Here is a 20,213-nt window from a genome sequence, read left to right as displayed (position 1 = left end):
GCCTTGGCATCTTCCTAACCAGAGATGTGAAAGACCTTTACAACGAAAACTACAAAACACTTCTCAAAGAAATCAAAGATGACACAAACAAATGGAAAAATCTTTCATGCTCATGAATTGGAAGAATCAACATTGTTAAGATGTCCATCCTACCCACGGCTAGCGAAATATCAATTAAATTACCAGTAACATTCTTCTCAGATCTGGAAACAACAATACAGGAATTGATATGGAAACATAAATGACCACAAACAGTCAAAACAATCCTCAGCAAAAAAAAAAAAAGTGGGAGGCATCACCCTCCCAGACTTTAAGCTTTATTACAAGGCTACAATAGTCAAAACGGCCTGGTGTTTGTACGAGAACAGACATCTCGACCAATGGAACAGGATGGAGATTCGGAAGTAAAACCTCAATTTCTCAACCAACTCCTCTCCGACAAAGCCTCCACTATCAACCACTGGGGAGAAGAGAACCTATTCAGTAAATGATCCTGGAAAAACTGGCTGATGTACAGAAGATTAAAACAAGACCCCTACATATTACTGTACACAAAAGTCAACTCTAAATGATCAAAGACCTAAATGTTAAACCTCAAACTATAAGGACCTTAGAAAACGCAGGAGACACCCTTATGGAAATTGGAATTGGCAACCAATTCATGGTCAAAACCCCAAGTACCCATACCCTAAGAGATAAGATAGACAAGTGGGACCTCATCAAACTGACAAGCTTCTGAAAAGCCAAAGAAACCATCAAGAGAGCAGGAAACAGCCCACAGTCTGGGAAAAAATATTTGCCAACTGTATATCTGACAAAGGCCTAACATCAAAGATCTACAAGGAACTCTAAATGCATCGAAAAGAAAAAACAACCTCATTACAAAGTGGGCAAAATACATGAATAGACACTTATCAAAAGAAGACATACGAGCAGCCAACAGATACATGAAAAAAACACTCAGCCTCACTAGTCATCAAAGAAATGCAAATTAAAACCACACTGAGATACCACTTAACTCCAGTCAGAATGGCCATCATCAATAACTCACAAAACAACAGATGCTAGAAAGGATGTGGGGGAAAGGGAACACTTCTACACTGTTGATGGGAGTGTAAACTAGTATAACGTCTGTGGAAAACAGTTTGGTGATTCCTAAAATATCTAAAAATCAATCTTCCATATAACCCCGCAATCCCTTTACTGGGAATATACCTGGAGGAACTCAGATCACTTTATGAAAAAGATACCTGCACATGCATATTTATTGCAGCATTATTTATAATAGCAAAAACATGGAACCAACTGTACTGCCCGTCAAAAGAGGAGTGGAGAAAAAAGTGTGGTACATATACATGATGGAATATTATGCAGCCATAAAGAAGGACAAAATTATGAACTTTGCAGCAACTTGGATGGACTTAGAGTCTAAAATACTGAGTGATCTGTGACAGAAACAAAGAACTGAGTACCACTGAACATTGAACAATTATCATAATGCTATAAGAAAGGGATTGGCAGTAGTTGGAAACTGCCAGGGGAGTAGAAGCGGGGAGGGGATTGGCAGTAGAGGGAAACTGCCAGGGGAGGGGGGTACACCTCATTAACAAGGGTACCTGCATAATGAACATTTGTATACTTAGCCCTGAATTGTACCCCACATCTTTAAAATAAAAAAATAATTAATAATTTTATAATTTGACAGGCAAATAACTGTATTTGACTGCGGATGTGTATTTGAGGTTGAACTTTATACTTTTATTGCCTATTTAGTGTTTTTATTAATTACCTATTCACATTTTTAACAAATTTTTCTGAGGAGTGTATCTTTTTGATTTGGAGCCCTTCTCTTCTCTGGTCCTATAGGCTCCTATTTGAATATAGCTTATTTTGTCACTTTCTGTCTTTATTTTCCAATTTATTATCTTTGTCATTCACTTGGTTTATTGCCCATTCTTTATGTTTGGTGTATAGGCATCTGAGACTAAAAGTGTTGTTGAAATCAGGGCCCCTTCTTGATTACTTTCCTCATGTCAGTCACTGATTACCTCCCAATCTTTTCCCCCCACGTTATAACTTCTCTCCATAATTATAGATAATCCCAACTTTTTCTGTACTTAAATCTTCTTCACCTCATTCAGTTTAAAGTCAGTGTAATTTAGTCATTTAGATTGAGGCAAAAAATAATTTTTAAAAAATCTTCTTGAGAAACATTCTATTCTTAGCTAAGAGTCCGTTACTTTGACATATTAAACCCCAGAGTGGCTAATATGCTCTCTTATGGACCACATAGTAAATGTTTGAGGTCTTGCAGGACAATGGGTTTTTTAACTATTCAGTTCTGCCCTTGTAGTGCAAAAGTAGCTATGGAAAATATATGAATGAGTGAATGTGGTTATGTTCCAATAAAACTATGGACACTGAAATTTGAATTTCATACAATTTTCATGTGTCACAAAATATTCTGCTGCTTCTCCCTTAGCCATTTAAAAATGTCAAAACTGTTTTTAGCTAATGGGCAGTTCAAAAACAGGTGGTGGGCCAGATTTGGCTCGTGGGCCTTAGTTTGCTAACCATTGTCACAAGCCATACTGCAGAGAAACACATCTAGTCTGTAATCACCATACAGCTATTTATCTTCCAGTTTTCCAAACTCTTGGCATTTATTAAAAACCAACAAAACTCTACTATGTTCCACAGTCCTTTAGGTTTGTACTTGAGGTCTTTGAGGCTGTTTCTCTGGTCTTATTCATCCCATTAGAACCAGCAGTGCCTTCCTCTCCATTGTCTTTTCTAATTTCTGTAGATTCCACCTTTGTAATATCTCATCTCTTCTATTCTCTTCCAGTACACTAGTTAAAACTTTCGCCCAGAGAGTTGTGGTGGTTTCTTAACTCATTGTCTACCCCTCTAATCTAATTTTCTGTAGCGAGTTTACAATTCTGATAATGTCTCTACCTTGCTAAAAATCTCTAGTTTCGGCACCTCTATTTTTGCCTATATAACCAAGAAATATTCCTTAGTTTGGCATTTTATGTGTTCTGTATTATGACATTAATCCACCTTTCCAGTTTTCCTCTTTCATTGTTAGTGCCTTCAGACAAACTATTCATTTTGTTTTTCTTTGTGAAGTTCCTTCTACCTTCAGTGTTCTCTATACCATTTCTCTCTGCAAAGTTCTTCCATCTTTCAAGGCTTTTCAAAGGAAGCCTTCTTTGTGTTTACAACTTAATGCTGTGTGTCCTTTTTAATGGTACTTATAGTCAGCCTTAGGTTATGAGTATTTATGCATTTCTCTCATTTTTTACTTAATTGTAAGTGCCTTGAGAGGAATGACACTGTCAAAGTGACCTTTCTTTGTCCTCTGAAACACCTAGCACAGTGATAATTTAATAAGCATAATGTACTGAAGCTTAAAATGGTGGGAGAACGAAATGGTGGGAGAATGTTGAGATATGAGAAATAAGTTATCTTTAGATTCTCTTATTGCTCACTGGGAAAGCTTTAGGGAATTATCTCATGTGAGACACAGAAGAATTGTAAAGAATCTAAGACCAAGGATGGGACTGTTTGTTAAAGCTAATGACAGATCCACATGGAAATGCCCAAGAAAATGTGGAAGTAGGGAAAAATTTACTCTTAGGGAGCCATCCACATGCCAAAATGTTGAGGGACTTCTACTGAATGTGGTACTGATGCCATTGGATGAAAAGATTAGTGTGTGGCCCAAGAGAGAATCCTTCCAGGGCACATGCTCACCAGAGGAGCAGGCAAGGATTATGTTGAACTCACACGTGTGCTAGACATTGTGATGCTCACTCTTCCCACCTTACCTTGTCTTTCACAACTACCTTGAGAGAGATTATATTCATTTTCGAGGTGAGGAAATGAAGACTTCAAATGTCATGCAGTTTGTATGTAATGACAGGCCAAGTGAGTATAAGAAGATAGACCAAAATAAAATAGTTTACAAGGAAAAAATATTAATAGTGATTGTGTTTGGATGATAGGATTGTAGGTAATTTGGGGGGTTTTTTATACATAACTTTTCCTTCTTTTTTTACATTTAGTTATCAACTTCTCTGTCTTGAGCGCACATAATACCACGATCTTTTGTGTTACTTTGGTTCACCACCGCTGTGTCTAGCTACTGGACCTGGGTTGTGTGGATGTGCTCCCTGCCGCTTTCTTTTCATAACTTCCTGTGCTTCCAGCTTATTTCTTAATGATTTCCATGCATTCGCTTTAAACTTTTTTGGGACCTCTCTATGCCATTGGCTTCTTTCCAATTCTCTGTCTCCTGCTACCTTAACTCAGATACCCTCCTATTTTGATTTCTTACCAAACTTAAATTATCCATTATTTCCTCAACTCTATTTTTCATTTTTTTCTACTTTCTCAAATCTCTGACCTCCTTTTTCCTCCTCCTTTTGGGACTGGGCCTTGCTTCTGAACACCCAGAGAGTACTGAAGCTGTCCGAGAAGAACGCTTATCTTCGGACTCCACGTTCACAAAGCCTTTCTGTGTACCCCTACTGGTTCTTTTTTCCTTTGCTTCTGTTACAACAAAAGAGCTTTTTCGTCCCTCCCTTTAGGGTCAGTTGTTCTACCCATGCCTAGACTTGGTATTCCCATTCCTCGGGGACCTTCTATCCATCTTTTCTCTACGTTAGGCATCCACTAAGTATGCTTTTCATAAACATCAACTATTTTTATAAATTGGAGAAAATTAGTAACTCTGGCTAAGAGTATGGGATTGAGTAATAGAAGACTTTGGAAAATTCTAGAAAATTCTACAGTGTTTAGTTTCATAAACATTACATCTTCTCTAAGTGTAGGTTATATTGTATAAATGATTACGGTGCCTATTCTTAAAAACAGTATTTTATTCATTTAAGTGAAATATATTTCCTTTTATAGATATTTCTTTTGCATATTGTTTAGAATTTTCTTTGACTTTTTTCCTCACAGTTGGAGAACACATTCAAATCAGTTATTGCACATATTGGACCTGGAGGAACTATCAGCCCAGAGCTAAAACATAAGATAAAATTTGTAAGTATTTTCTGTTTAAAGAAACAATTAAGAATAATTGATTATAAATTTAGATATCATTTATGTTTGAGTTTGTCTGCAAGTATTTATTAGTTTTACATTTATACCTGATCTTTTCTTATAACTACAAACAAAGTTGTTGTTCTTCTAAAAACAAGAAAAATAAAGTACATACTCCTAAAAATCTTTTATGTAAAATTATTTAGAAAACATAAATTCTTCCACAAGTTCTCATCCTTCTTCATCTTATCCCAACAAATAGTTGACAAATAGTTCAGGATTGTTCCAATATTGATTGTATATGCATGTACATCAAGTATTGTAACAGTGTGTGGTATCCTGTTATGCTGATGTACCATGCTTCATTTATGAGATCCGTAATTGAATAAAATTTGTTTTTACTCTTGGCTATTGAAGAAAATTCTGCAGTTAATGTTCATGAACATTTATCTAGAAGTGGAATTGCCAGTCAAAGGTATTGAATATTTTATGTTTTGACAAAAATATTACTAAGTCACCCTGTAAAAGGTTTGAACAGGGCTGGGTGCAGTGACTCACATATGTAATCCTAGCACTTTGGGAAGCTGAGGTGAGAGAACTACTTGAGCCCAGGAGTTTGAGACTAGCCTGGGCAACATAGTGAGACCTGTCTCTATTTCAGAAAATTCACCAGCTGTGGTCACACACACCTGTAGTCCCAGCTATTCAGGAGGCTAAGATGGAAGGATCACCTGAACCCAGAAGGTCGAGGTTGCTGTGATGGTGCCACTGCCCTCCAACCTGGGCAATAAAGTTGAGACCCTGACTCAAAAAAATTAAAATTAAAAAAAAGTTTGAACAAATTTATGCTCTCACTGACAGTGAAGTGTTATATCCCATCATGTTGTTTTAATTCATATCTCTCGATTTTTTACACTGAGCATCTTTTCATATTCTTAGTAGTCATTTATATTATTATGTGTGAATTGCCTATTCATGTCTTTGGCCTCATTTGTTTTGCTTTATTAATATGTTAAAACTGTTTGTTATACATTGTGCCAAAGGGTATATAATTTTGGTGGGAGCTGTTAAATCTGATTTGAGTAATCAGGATGCCATTACAACTTGTGCTGCCTTATATTATTCCATTTTAACTGTCATGATTTTACTGCAAAAACCCGGTGCATTCATTTTTTTGTTTGGATGCTTGAGCAAGTGTCCCACAATTATTTATTAAAGGATGTGAATATGATTTTTTTATGGTACAGAAAAATTAGAGAAAAGCATTCATTGATAAAGGATTGGTTAAATCATCCACCCAAACTATGGAATATCATGTGACTCAAAAGAAAAGTTTATATATATATAAGCTTATATATATATATTAGTTTACATGAAAGTTTCTCCTTGACATATCATTGGACTTTAAAAACAGGTTTTATAGTGTAGCATGTTTATAATTGTCCTTTTATATAAAATCATGGGTAATGTAGATGCTTGCAAAAATATGTTTCTGACAGGATGTTTTCTAAAATGCAGCAGAGGATTTTGAAATAGTTTTTACTTTGTTTTCCAGAAGCTTGAATTGGAATTTTGAATAAAACATATCTGGAAATACCTAGGAAAATGAAACTTTTTATATTTTATTGGGATAGAGTAAGCTCATGACTAGGAATGTATCCTAAAAAAATCATTGGACAAGTATGTAAAAGTCAAGTATGATATAATACTTAGAACAGAATTTGTGATGAAAAATAAAATAGAGGATCTAATAAATAAATTTAGATATATTGTATATTTTGAAATATTTATAGCTAGTAAAAATGTTGATCTGTATTTACTGACATGGTAAGATGTCTATGGTATGATATATAAAACTGGTTATAGAAACACTGACCTTATTTTTATATTAAATATAGGTACTTTATGTGCATGTAGGCAATAATGCTATATGGAGATATTTTATCTTAACTATATTTTCCAGTTTTTATAATGTTTGTTGCATTTCTTTTCTAACAACAAAAATTCTTGAAATTATACTGTAGAATTTTATGTGAACTGAAGCTAAATGTGTTCGCTGAGCTAAAGAAGTATGGAGATTTCTGGGGAGTTATGGCGTTGCAGTATCAAGTAATAATTTCTCAATGCTGGAGATATTAGGAATCATGGTCTTTTTTATATTTTTTTAAACTGGGAACTGATTTTAAAAATATATATATAATTCATTCATTCAGTAATCATGTTGTTTTGGTCTTTGTTGTTGTTAAAGTTTATACTATCTTATTTTGATATTTTGTCACTCAGCATTCCAATTGTGTCTGTATTGTATTTTACTTTCTATTTATTAGGTTGTATCCAAGTTTCCAGAAGGTTTGCTTATTTCTAAACTACTTGGAGAATTTGAAGTAAGTGTTTTCTTTTTCACCAACCTTGATTTTTTTTAGTGGCTTATGTTTCTTGCAATAGACAGAAATTTTGTTGCTACTTCTTGGATCTTTCAAGTCTGTGCTATAACACTTAAAAACATCTTGTTTTGCAGCTTAATGTCTTTTTCTTTGAGAGTTAAGAAGTGATCAAGTGATTATATATAGGGAAGATACTTTTACTACTTATTGCTATAATAATATTGGAATAAAGATGATCTTATTTTTAGTGCCTGACATTACCAGGTATTAGTGGGAATGTGGAGAAACAGAATTCCTCAGACAAAGGGGTGGGGCAAAACCCCTTGGACAGCATCTTGGCATTATCATGGAAAGTTGAAGATATGTACCCTCAAGGATCCAGTTGTTCTATTTCTGCATATTACTCTAGAGAAATTCTTGTACATGTACATACTACAACATAGGAAAACACAGAAACAAACTAAATGGCCATTAGTAAGAAAATGGACAAGTAAATTGAGATAGACATTTATACAATGGAATAGTATGTAGTTTAGTATAAAATAAATGAATTAGATCTGTTCTGCAACATGTAACATTTTAAAAATTGTAATGTTGAATGAAGAAAATCAAATTGCAGAATAATAATTCAGATGATGCCGTACGAGGGGACACCCCCCAAAAAAACCCAGAATTTTTTTTTTTAATTGTGTATTTATTTATTTATTTTTGAATTGGAGTCTTACTCTTTTGCCCAGGCTGGAGAGAGTGGCTACTGCGGCCTTGACCTGATGGGCTCGGGTGATCCTTCGGCCTCAGCCTTCTTCCTCCATCACCAGGCCCAGCTAATTTTTAAATTTTATTTTAGAGATGAGATCTCACCAAGTTGTCTAGACTGATCTCGAATCCCTGGGTTCAGACAATCCTTCCCTTCACATCCCAAAGTGTTGGGATTAGAGGTGTGAGCCATCATGCCTGGCTTATATTGTGTATTTATTCTTACATGTTTAAACTTCAGTCACCATTTTGACATAATACACATATCTAGACACTATTTCCACTGCTCAAAACAGTTTTTGAACCCATTAATTTTGGTGTCTTTTTTTGTTTCACTTCTTCCACGTTGGCAGAACATTTTTCTCTGAGGACTTTTTTCACCTGGGGAAACAACAAAAAAAAGTCACTAGGGTTGAGACCGTATGAATAGGGAGGGTGGGATACGGAGATTATGCTGTTTTTGGGCAAAAACTGTTGAACACTCAGTGCATTGTGGACAGTTGCACTTGTAAATCACTCATGAAATGGGCAAACATGTTGAAAGAATCTTCAAAAAATAATTCACTGAAGCCGAACACAACCTCTCACAACAATGCTAGCTGGTACACTAATGCCAATGGGTTTCTAGAACACTTAGGAGGGGAAGCCTGTACTATAAGGGACCCACCCTCCAAAAAATAATTCCAAGTTTTTTTGGGTGCCCCTCCATATATCCAATTTTTTTTTTTAAAGCCAGTCTTATACATATATTAACTGGATGCTAGGTACTATTCTACCTTTCATATACTAATTCATTTGATTTTCATAACAAAAGGAGGCACACAGCAGTAAGATCCATTAAAGGATGAACCAGTTAATTTTTGTGTATGGTGATAGGGGTCCTGTCTCAATCTTCTGCATGTGGTCAGCCAGTTTTCCCAGCACAAAAATTAACTCTAAATGGATCAAAGACCTAAACATAAAACCTCAAACTATAAGAATCTTAGAAAGCGTGGGAGACACCCTTATGGACATTGAAACTGGGAACCAATTCCTATTCAGAATTCTAAAGGCCAATACCTTAAGAAGTAAGATAGACAAGTGGGACCTTATCAAACTAACTAGCTTCTGCAAAGCAAAAGAAATCATCAAGAGAGCAGGAAGACAGCCCACAAATGGGAAAAAATATTTGCCAACTGTATATCTGACAAAGGCCTAACGTCTAGGATCTACAAGGAACTCAAACGTGCCAAAAGGAAAAAAACAAACAGCCCCTTTAATAAGTGGGCAAAAGACATGAATAGACACTTCTCAGAAAACGATATACAGGCAGCCAGCGGACGCAAGAAAAAGTGCTCACCCTCACTCATCATCAGAGAAATGCAAATCAAAACCACAACGAGATACCACCTAACCCCAGTAAGAATGGCCATCATTAGTAAAACAAACAATAACAGATGCTGGCGAGGATGTGTAGAAAAAGGAACGCTTCTACACTGCTGGTTGGAATGCAGACTAGTACAACCTCTTTGGAAGACAGTGTGGCGATTTCTGAAAGAACTAGAAATTGACCTTCCATATGACCCAGCAATTCCCCTATTGGGAATATACCTGGAGGAACTAAAAATATTTCTACAAAAAAGATAATTGCAAATGTATGTTTGCTGCAGCTCTATTCACAATAGCCAAAACATGGAACCAACCCTGATGCCCATTGAAGCTGGACTGGTTAAAAAAAATGTGGTACATATACACAATGGGATATTATGCAGCCATAAAGAAGGACAAATATATGAACTTTGCAGCAACTTGGGGAGATTTGGAGTCGATCATACTCAGTGATTATAATGCTATAAGAAAGCGACTGGCGGTACTGGAAAACTGTCAGGGGAAGGGGGGTGGGACTGGCAGTTGAGGGAAACTGCTAGGGGAGGGAAGGGCATACCTCATCAACAAGGGTACCTGCATGATCGGTGTCTATATGCCTAACCCTTAATTGTACTCCACATCTTCATAATTAATAAATAAATTTTTTTTTAAATTAAAAATAAAGGATGAGCCAGGATTTGAACCTAGGCAGTCTGGCTTTAGAATCCCAGCTCTTAACTACTATGCTATGGAAGCTATAGTGTATAGATACAAACATATATATTCTGAGCTAGTATAACATAATGATTAAGATATATCATCTCTGTGTTCTCTCATAGATGATATATTAAATCAAGATGATAATACCTACTTAGAGTTTTGTGAAGTTAATGACTTAAAAATAAACTGACCCGCCAGTCCTCCTCTCTAGACAGGGCCAGACACTAAGAAGAAACTGAGTGTGGGATGGGGACAACAGGAAAAGAGGAGGTCCAGATGTAAGTAGGTTAAGGGAAAAGAGCCAGGAAACTTCAAATATAGGTTGCTGTGTTTTTAAACATGATATGAAAACAATACAATAAGGAATTCTGTGAAGCACAGAAGCTATCCAGAATACTCTTCTATAAATTGGGAAAACTAATTTTGCATAGATTTAGAGCAATACAAGAGCATCAGAGTTAACTCTCATTTACTGTTGTAAGAAAAAAGAATAAGGAGCATAGTAATATATCCACAGACAATAAAAACATGTCAGAAATACATGCCCCTAATACAGATGCTAATACAGATGACAACTGAAGCCTGCTCTCTCAAAAAGATATTTAGAAAGTAATATATGACATGAAAGAACAACATAAATCTGAATTACATGAATTTGGAAATAAGGTGATAGTATTTCGAAAAGACTCAGAAATAAAAGAAAAAAGTCAGAAATGAAGACTAAGCTACAAGGATTACAAGGGGAAAAAAAAGAATATAGGAGATAGAGCCTTAAGAAAAAGCTGGTTTAAAAAAAGAGAACATTTTTGAAAAGCATAAGAAAATGAAGGAGGCACTGGGGATCCAGGGTTAAAAGGCTCTGTCTGCGAGGTTTTTGAAGTTTAGTGAGAAACTCAGGCATGTAAGTAAACTTAGATAGTGTTATATCTGAGTAGCCTATATCAGAACAATCCTGCAGTTAACTGTTATAAATTCTGACAAAGCCGATCTCGGTGGCTCAGCCTGTAATCCCGCGCCTTTGGGAGGCTGAGGGTTCGAGACCCACCTGGGCAGTGAGACCTCATCTCTACAATAAATCAAAAAATTAGCCAGGCGTGGTAGCGCATGCCCGTAATTCCGGCTACTCGGAAGGCTGAGGCGGAAGGATCGCCGGAGCCGGGCAGGTCGAGGCTACAGGCCACTGCACTCCAGTCCGGGTGACAGAGTGAGACTCCAACTCAAAAAAAATAAATAAATAAATTCTGACAAAACAAATCTGAGGAAACTGACCAAAGGCAGAAATGAGAGGAGAGTCAGCACCTGGTGAAGGGAATGGCACTTTTTTTATTTTGTTTGAAAATGGAGTCTTTCTGTGTTTCCCAGACTGGTCTCAAACTCATTCTCATGAGTTGCTGGGATTACGGGCATGAGCCACCATGCTGGGCCAGTGGCACCCTTTTTGTTTGCCTGGATCTTGGCCTGATGGCAGTCCCCATTCAATTTTTGGCATTGGGGACTTGAATAGAAATAAAGTTTTACTGGCTTGAGGAACCAGTGGATAGAGTTTGGAGCTAACTAAACAGCTGAAAAATGAGGAAGGGTGATATTTTAGGATGGGGAGAGGTACAAAGAAGAAGCTGTAAATTCTTGGGGCAGACTCAGTGCAGCCCTGTTCTTTTTTTTTTTAAAGAATTTATTGAGAGGGCAGAAAAGCTCCCATAGTGGGAGGGGACCCGAAGAGTTGCCCGCCCCTGTTCTTTTAACACATTTGTGATCAGCAAATTTTTTGCTTTCCTAATACTGATTACGGATGAGAATAAAAAAAAAATCTGAAGCTGGTTGCCGCAAACTTCTGCCATTAAGCACAAGTGAAATGACCTTTTCTAAATTGTCACCTTTTTCACAATAGCTGAAAGTTGCAGACATATCCAGTCTTTGCCTCAGACACCACTCTGACTAGCATTCCGTACTTTGTATTCTGTACTAGCATTCCATACTTTGGATTATATTATTCAGAAACAGAACTTGCAGAGACATAAATTCACATCAGCAATTGCAAATAAGTTAAGTCTAAAAGGACTGAAGTTATTGCATCTGTTTCCCGAAACAGGGTAACAGATTTGGAGTTTAAGTTCAGTCAAATTAAGTCTCTGCTAAAACAGAGCAAAAAGTAATACTTTCTAAAGGAGCATAGGCGACTCCCAGGTCTCTACAATACATCTATTATGATGCCTAAGATACAAAACAAAATATATATATTATATATATATTTTTTAATTTTAAAGATGGGAACAATTCAGGTTTAGGTATGTAAGGGGTGATCATACAGCTAAAGTTTGGGCCTCCCTTTGGTCCCCACTTTGCCTGGTTTGAGAGCAGGTACCCTTATTGATGTTGTGTGTCCCTCCCACCACACCCAGGCAGTATCCCTCAACTGCCAGTCCCCTTCTTATAGTATTATGGTAAATGTTCAGGATCCACGCAATGATAACATGTGACACTCTGTTCTTTGTTCTGTGATAGATCACTGAGTATGATAGACTCTAAATTCATCCAAGTTGCTGCAAAGTTCATATGTTTGTCCTTCTTTATAACTACATAATATTCCATTGTGTATATGTACTACATTTTTTTTATCCAGTCCAGTTTTGATGGGCAGCATGGTTCCTTATTTTCGCTATTGTGAATAGTGCTGCAATAAATATGCGTGTGCAGATATTGCTTTTAATAGAATGATTTGAGTTCCTCTGGGTACATTCTCAGTAGGTGAATTGCTGGGTTAAACGGAAGGTCAATGCCTAGTTCTTTTAGAAATCACCACACTGTTTTCCAGAGAGATTGCACTAGTTTGCATTCCCACCAGCAGCGTAGAAGCATTCCTTTTCCTCCGCATCCTCACCAGCATTGTTGTTGTTTGTTTGATTAATGATGGCCATTCTTACTGGGGTTCGGTCGTTTGTTTGTACACCAAAATGCTATTCAACGTTAAAAATAAATAAACTGATATATGAACCAACTTGGGTGAATTTGAAAAACTGCTAAAATAAGTCTCACATAGAAGGGTATCTAGTGTAGATTTTTTATATGAAATGATACCATAGCCAAAGCAAATATATGGTGAAAAAAAGTTATTTGCCTGTAGCAATAAATGTAAAAGGAAGAATTTTGAAGGGTGATGGAAGTGTTCTGTGTCTTAAATAGGAGCTTAGGTTACACAGTTATGCTTTTATCAAAGCTCATTGAATGGTAAACTTAAGTTGTGTGCATTTCACTGTATGTACATTTTACCTTTAAAAATAACAGACATTGAGCTCTAGTTAATTATGTGCATACTGCCATGTTTTAGGGTAAAGGACCCTGATGTTGTCAGATTACTTTGAAATGTATAGAAAAAGATAAGTTAGATTGGTGGATGGATGGATACATAGATGACAAAGCAAAGATAGCAGAGCATTAACAATTATATAATCTAGGAGGTGTTCACTGTCAAATTCTTGAAACTTTTTGGAATTTTTCATGAGAAAATGTTAAGAAAAAAATGAGGATTCAAGAGAAAGTGACAGGTATTGAAAACAGGTTAAAAAGAGCCAACATATGAATAATAAAGCCAGAGAAAGACACAGAATAAATACTGAAAACTATGTTTCAAGTAAACTTTACTAAAATGGAAGATTTGAATCTATTTCTTGAAAGAGCACAGCACATACTTGAGACTATCAACCCAGAATGACTAATACCAGTTCTTTTTTAAAGAAAAAGAAAACTTCTTTGGACATTTAAACAAAAAGAGCCAAGTGACTTAGAAACAAAATTAGATTATTAGACATTTTGACAACAATGTTTTTATACTAGAAGAAAAGGGAGTAACATATTTTGCATACTTAAGGAAAATGTGAACCAAGGATAGCAAAACTGACTTTCATTTACAGCTTTTGGTTACAAGCTATTATCTTTTAGTATAAGCTATTATTGCCATGCAAGAATTCAAGAATTATTGTTCCCATGAGCCCTTCCTGAGGACTCTAATGGAAAATGAACTTCAAATAACCAAAATCACTAGAAAGACTGGCAAAAGAACTGAAAATGAATTCCACTTATAGAACTAAGACCAAATGAGATTAGAAGGGAGAGAATATAGTATTTAGTGGTTATAGACTCCAACAACATAGATAAAATACAATTACACAAAATGGCGGAAGGAGAAGGGTGAGCATATTTTAAAATATTTTGTTTTTATATTATTGGTAATATTAGCATTATTCCTAGATCATTGTATAATATGGTATAAAGCAATTGGATAATTATGGGATAATTCTAAATATATATGCAAGGATATTCTGATTACATACCAAGCCAGGAAGAACACTGTTAAAAACTAGGTTCACCGCTTCTACACTGCTGGTGGGAATGCAAACTAGTGCAAGCTTTTTGGAAAACAGTGTGGCAATTTCTAAAAGAACTAGACATTGACCTTCCATATGACCCAGCAATCTCCCTACTGGGAATGTACCTGGAGGAACTCAAAACATTCTATTAAAAAAGATACCTGCACATGCATGTTTATTGCAGCACAGTAGTAAAAACATGGAGCCAACCGTGCTGGCCATCGAAACTGGACTGGATTAAAAAAATGTAGTACATATACACAGTGGTGTATTATGCAGCCATGAAGGACAAACATAAGGACTTTCACAGCAACTTGGATGGATTTAGATTCATACTCAGTGATCTATCACAGAAACAAAGAACAGAGTGCCAAATGTTCTCACTCATAAGCAGACTCTGAACATTTACCATAATACTATAAGAAGGAGATTGGCAGTAGAGGGATACTGCCTGTGGGGGGGTGGTACACAACATCAATAAGCGTACCTGATCTCAAACCAGGCAAAGTGGGGACCAAAGGGAGGCTCAAACTTTACCTGTACAATGACCGTTTGTATACCTAATCATTGTACCCCACATCTTTAAAATAAATAAGTAAATAGTAAATAGTAAAAAACAAAAACAAAAAACTAGGTTCACATCAGAAGGGCTTAGGAATCTGCTTGAAGAGTTATTTCAGGCTACAATAATTGCAATGGTTGAAGTCCATCAAATATATTTAATTCTGTGGTTTCATATAATATTTTTAAAATTAATGGGTCAACATGTATAGTGAACCAATTCGTTTTCTTAAAATATAGCAGAGTCAGTCACTTATCTTGGCTTTCCTAAATGGTATGACTGGATAAAGAAATAGCAGATGATGGCCTGGCACAGTGGCTCACACCTGTAATCCCAGCACTTTGGGAAAGGTGAAGGCGAGAGGATTGCTTAAGCCCAGGGGTTCAAGACCAGCCTGGGCAGCTAGGCAAGACCTTGCCTCTATAATAAATAAATAAACAAACAAGCAAGCAGCAAAGCATGCATGCAGGCTGGGCACGGTGGCATGTACCTGTGATTCCAGCTACTTGGAAGGGTGAGATGAAAGGATTGTTTGAACCCAGCAGATTAGGGCTGCGGTGGCCGTTAGCATGCCACTGCACACCAGCACCAGCGTGGGTGATAGCGTGAGACTTTGACTTAAAAAAAAGAAACAGCAAATGAGGAGAAGCACACCTCTATGAAATGTTTTAACTAAATAATTAAAAAAAGAATTAATAGAATTAGAATGCCACTATATTAAAACTCTCAATAAAGTAGTAGATCTAGGTATTGACTAGTAATGGCTCCTAACACACCAAAAAAGAGACTGCCAGACATTATGTACTTCTCTTTAGAACATAGCATCACTTATACTTTTGTCAAAGAGATTAAGCATGGGTCTGATCAAGGATGTGGGGATATCCGATATCCACTTGCCAATTTGCAGGAAATAAAGCATTTGCACTATGAGTTTGTCCATCTGTAAAATCCAGACTGTGGGGAAATAAAATCATGTAATAGAATATGTACATATATCTGAAAGCATAAACCTAACTGTAAGGAAAAAATGATAATAACTTAAATTGGGTTGGGGAATGAAAGAAAAGTAAGGAAAGTGGGAATAGAAATACATTTCTTCATGAGCACATAGTTGGGAATCTATAAAGCAGAAAGCATAACGGGAATTAGGACAAAATCTATCTGGCATATTAATAAATTGACTCACTTAACCATTTTTAAAAAACTGATTCTCAGGATCACCAAGCAAAACTCTAATGGTATTTTAACTGAAGTGCAGGCTGTGCACAATATATGTAATCTAGTATGTTGAAGCACGTTTGAGTTTTGACAGTCTCTGGAAAGTTGCAACAGAAAAACTGGTAATAATGGTAACCTCCAGAGAGGTGATTGATGGGTGACTAAATAATGTATTTTATATACCTATCCATATAAGATAAATAATTTCCATATTATCTCCTATCTTTATTTGGTATGATTTTTATTCTTTGACAAGAAAAATTAAACCATATGCTATAGGAAATAAATTGATAGATATCTGTTTATCCCAACTTTTAAGGCAAAATTTTAAGGAAATATTTTAACTATTTTAAGACAGGAATATCTTTCATGTTGAAGTGGTAATGAATATTATCTTTCTTGGAAAACAGAGACATATCTATAGTTTTAATATAACTTTTGTATTTAGTGCATTCCTCTTTTTTTTTTTTGAAAAATTTTACTTTATAGTCAGACATTGTTCAAAATGAGAGTTAAAAAGGCCCCCTGATACTTTCATTTACCATATCCTTTAAAAGGAACTTGATGTTGGCCTGGAAGTTTTGCCGTAAGGGATTATTGATCTCTTGGTTACTGGTATGGAAGCAAGCCTTTTCTTTAATACTTGAGTTCACTGACCCTTAAAGATTTAATTTGGCTAAATTCAAATTAAAACATTGTCCAAGAACATCTGTACAGTATATATTTCCATTTTTTGTGACAGGTAACTTTTAAAGAGCAACTTTCACCAAAAAAATTAGGATTCTTAAATGTGACAGAACTTGTTGGAGCTCTTAGTGACATTCTCCATGTTGAATTCAAAGAAGGACAAGACTTACGAGTGTTTGATGCTGATATGAAGCCTCTACCACCTGGTGAGTTAAATCACAGTATCATGCAAACTTTATTTTTTTATTTTTAATTGTCCTTATGAAGACAGATAAAGCATGAACTAATGTTTAACCATAAAATGTTTTTTATATAATGACCTCCTTTCTAGTAGTATTTGTTAATAAGGTTAATCTTTATTATTAATAAAAAGTACTTGAGTTTTTAGAATTTACTTTCTTCATTGTTCATATTTTTGGATAATTCTGAAGGAAATAAACTTTTTAAAATGGTGGTCTGATAGTTCAGTGGTTCTTAACTCAGGCTGTACATCAAAAGCTTTTTAGAAATACGTGGAGATTTGGAGTAAATGGGTGTACATTGGGACCCAGTAGTTATATTTTTTAAAATGAACTTTTTTTGGGGGAAAATCGTAGTTGTGCAGCAAAGTTACAAAGGCGTTCTCATATACTCTTCATCCAGTTTCCTCTAATATTAACATCTTACATTACCATGATACATTTGCCAAAACTAAGAAATTAGGCTGTGCATGGTGGCTCATGCCTGTAATCCCAGCACTTTGGGAGGTCGAGGCAGGAGGATCACTTGAGTCCCAGGAGTTCAAGACCAGGCTGGGCAACATAGCGAGACCTTGTCTCTATTTATTCAAACAAACAAACAAACAAACAACAACAACAACAAAACCTAAGAGTTTAACTTTGGTACATTACTATTAACTGAACTCCAGGCTCCATTCTGATTTTATCAGTTTTTTCCAAGAATGTCCTTTTTCTGTTTTTGTATTAACTCCAAGATTCTACATTGCATTTAGGACATTTGATTTTTGTGGGTTTTGGAGGGGAACTTAGTTTTTATTTAATTTTGAAATATTTATTGAGATAATTGAAGACCCACAGTTGTAAGAAATAATACAGAGTTAGCCCATGTACCTTTTACTCAGTTTCCCCAATGGCAATATCTTGCAGAACTATAGTGCAATATAGTACTTGTATTTTTATAAGCTTGTACAAATGGTTATAGAAGCTATTTTTTTCCAAAATGTGAATCTCTTTATTGATTTTTCTGATTATTAAAGTAACATGTTAATTCTGAAAACATTTAAATAGCACAGATTAGTAGAATGTGAACATTTGACATCATTTTACTACCCCCAAGTTAGACTGTTTATATAGCCTGCCAGAATTTTTCAAATATGTATATGTGAATATATAATTCATATATTCATAAACCTAGCTAGATTATTTTTGTAATAAAAAAAAGAAGTATATGCCTGTTTAAACAATTTCACCAATACAGAAGTAGCTAATAATTTTATGGTGTATATTTCTGGACCTCTTCTATTTCATATAGTTAATTATCACATGTATAACTTTTCCTACAAAACCAGTATTATATAAATATAGATGCTCCTCAACTTAACAATGGAGTTATGTCCTGATTAAACTCATAGTAAGTAGAAAATGCATTTAATACACCAAATTTACTGAACATCATAGCTTAGCCTAGACTACATTAAATGTGCTCAGAGCACTTATATTAGCCTGCAGTTGGGCAAAATCATATAACACAAGCCTATTTTGTAATAAATTATAGAATATCTCGTGTAATTTATTGACTACTGTGTGAAAATGAAAACAGAATGGTTGTATGGGTACTCAAAGCACGGTTTTTACTGAAAGCATATCACTTCTGCACTATCCTTAGGTCAAACCAGCGTAAGTTGGGGATGTATTGAGTGAGTCCATGGTTTTTACACCCTCATATATTGTGGATGTTTTTCTATATTAGTACATACAAGTTTATTTCATCTTTTTTTAACTACATATAATTATTTTATATAATTTCATTATTATATACTTAACCATACTCCTATTAGTGGACATTTAGATTGTTTCCATTTTTTTACCATTATAAAAAAAATTCAGTGATACGTATTCTTGTACCTACAACTTTGTGTACTTATTACTGTATTTCTTTAGAAGCCACTATGTTTGTAGGTCTATCTGGAATCTGTTTTAATGTGCCAGCTTCTTGTAATCATCATATACATGGAAATTTGAATAAAATATGTGATTGAATTGGGAATTCCCTAAGAATTAAAGAATTATATTATGGAGTATTAAGTAGTCATATGTATTGTACATTAAACAACAAAAAATGCTCACTGCTTAATTTGAGCAAGAAATAAATTGAAATCAGGATTTTGAAAAATAGTATTTTACCACAGTTTAGGAAGCCTTACCAGACCACAGACTTGTTCTTATCTAGAACTTCCCTTATACTTCTCTACCCTGAACATTCTGCAAGGACAGGTTTGTATTTAATTTGTCTTTGTCTCCCCACTGCCTGGCACATTAAACATCTTAATAACAGTTATACAGTTACTTTAACAAATATACATAGGCTGCTCTAATGGCCATTTCAGATGGAGCTGTTTCATCAGACAGAAATTCATGTTTAATTCAATCAAATAAGAAAATAGAAGCCAAAGCTTGTGTCTCCAGTCCCCTTAGAAATTCACTGTCTACTGCTGCCGTCGAGGAGACTACATGGAATTGTCCTTCAAAAAACCTGAAAGAGTCACAACAGAAGATTTGCAAAAAGCCTAATCTGGTGGTAAAGCCTTTACAACTGGTGAGTGAGGTTTAATGACTTTGTACAATGGAGAACTCAGCATTATGGAAAGTAACTGAATGAATGTTTCTTTAAAATTCTTTTTGGAAAGAGAGGCCCAAACTTTACCTATGTGATGACCACTTGTAAACCTGAACCTCAATGGTATCCCACATCTTTAAAATAAAATTAAATTTAGCCAGGCTTGGTGGCTCAGCCTGTAATCCCGTGCCTTGGGAGGCTGAGGTGAGTGCATTGCCTGAGCCTGCAAGTTTGAGACCCACCTGGGCAACTTGGCGAGACCTCATCTCTACAATAAATCAAAAA

At 35.5% G+C, this 20,213-nt stretch overlaps 1 protein-coding gene across 3 annotated transcripts in view; it reads left to right on the top strand.

Moving 5' to 3' along the window:
- Positions 1-20,213, top strand: part of TDRD5 (tudor domain containing 5) — an 83,141-nt gene that overhangs the window by 17,678 nt on the left and 45,250 nt on the right. For 2 of the 3 annotated variants that reach the window (XM_008051799.1, XM_008051797.1), the window contains exons 4-7: positions 4,972-5,055; positions 7,383-7,439; positions 17,149-17,299; positions 19,717-19,907. In XM_008051799.1, coding sequence (XP_008049990.1) covers positions 4,972-5,055; positions 7,383-7,439; positions 17,149-17,299; positions 19,717-19,907 — 483 coding nt within the window. Of the gene's footprint in view, positions 1-4,971; positions 5,056-7,382; positions 7,440-17,148; positions 17,300-19,704; positions 19,908-20,213 lie in introns of all 3 variants that reach the window. The other variant, XM_008051798.1, reaches the window with a different exon arrangement.

This window comes from Carlito syrichta, unplaced genomic scaffold (genome assembly GCF_000164805.1).
Source record: "Carlito syrichta isolate Samal-C Ts95f unplaced genomic scaffold, Tarsius_syrichta-2.0.1 Scaffold234693, whole genome shotgun sequence".
NCBI lineage: Eukaryota > Metazoa > Chordata > Mammalia > Primates > Tarsiidae > Carlito > Carlito syrichta.
Note: the sequence above shows the minus strand (reverse complement) of the source record. Positions and strands in the feature narration are given on the sequence as shown.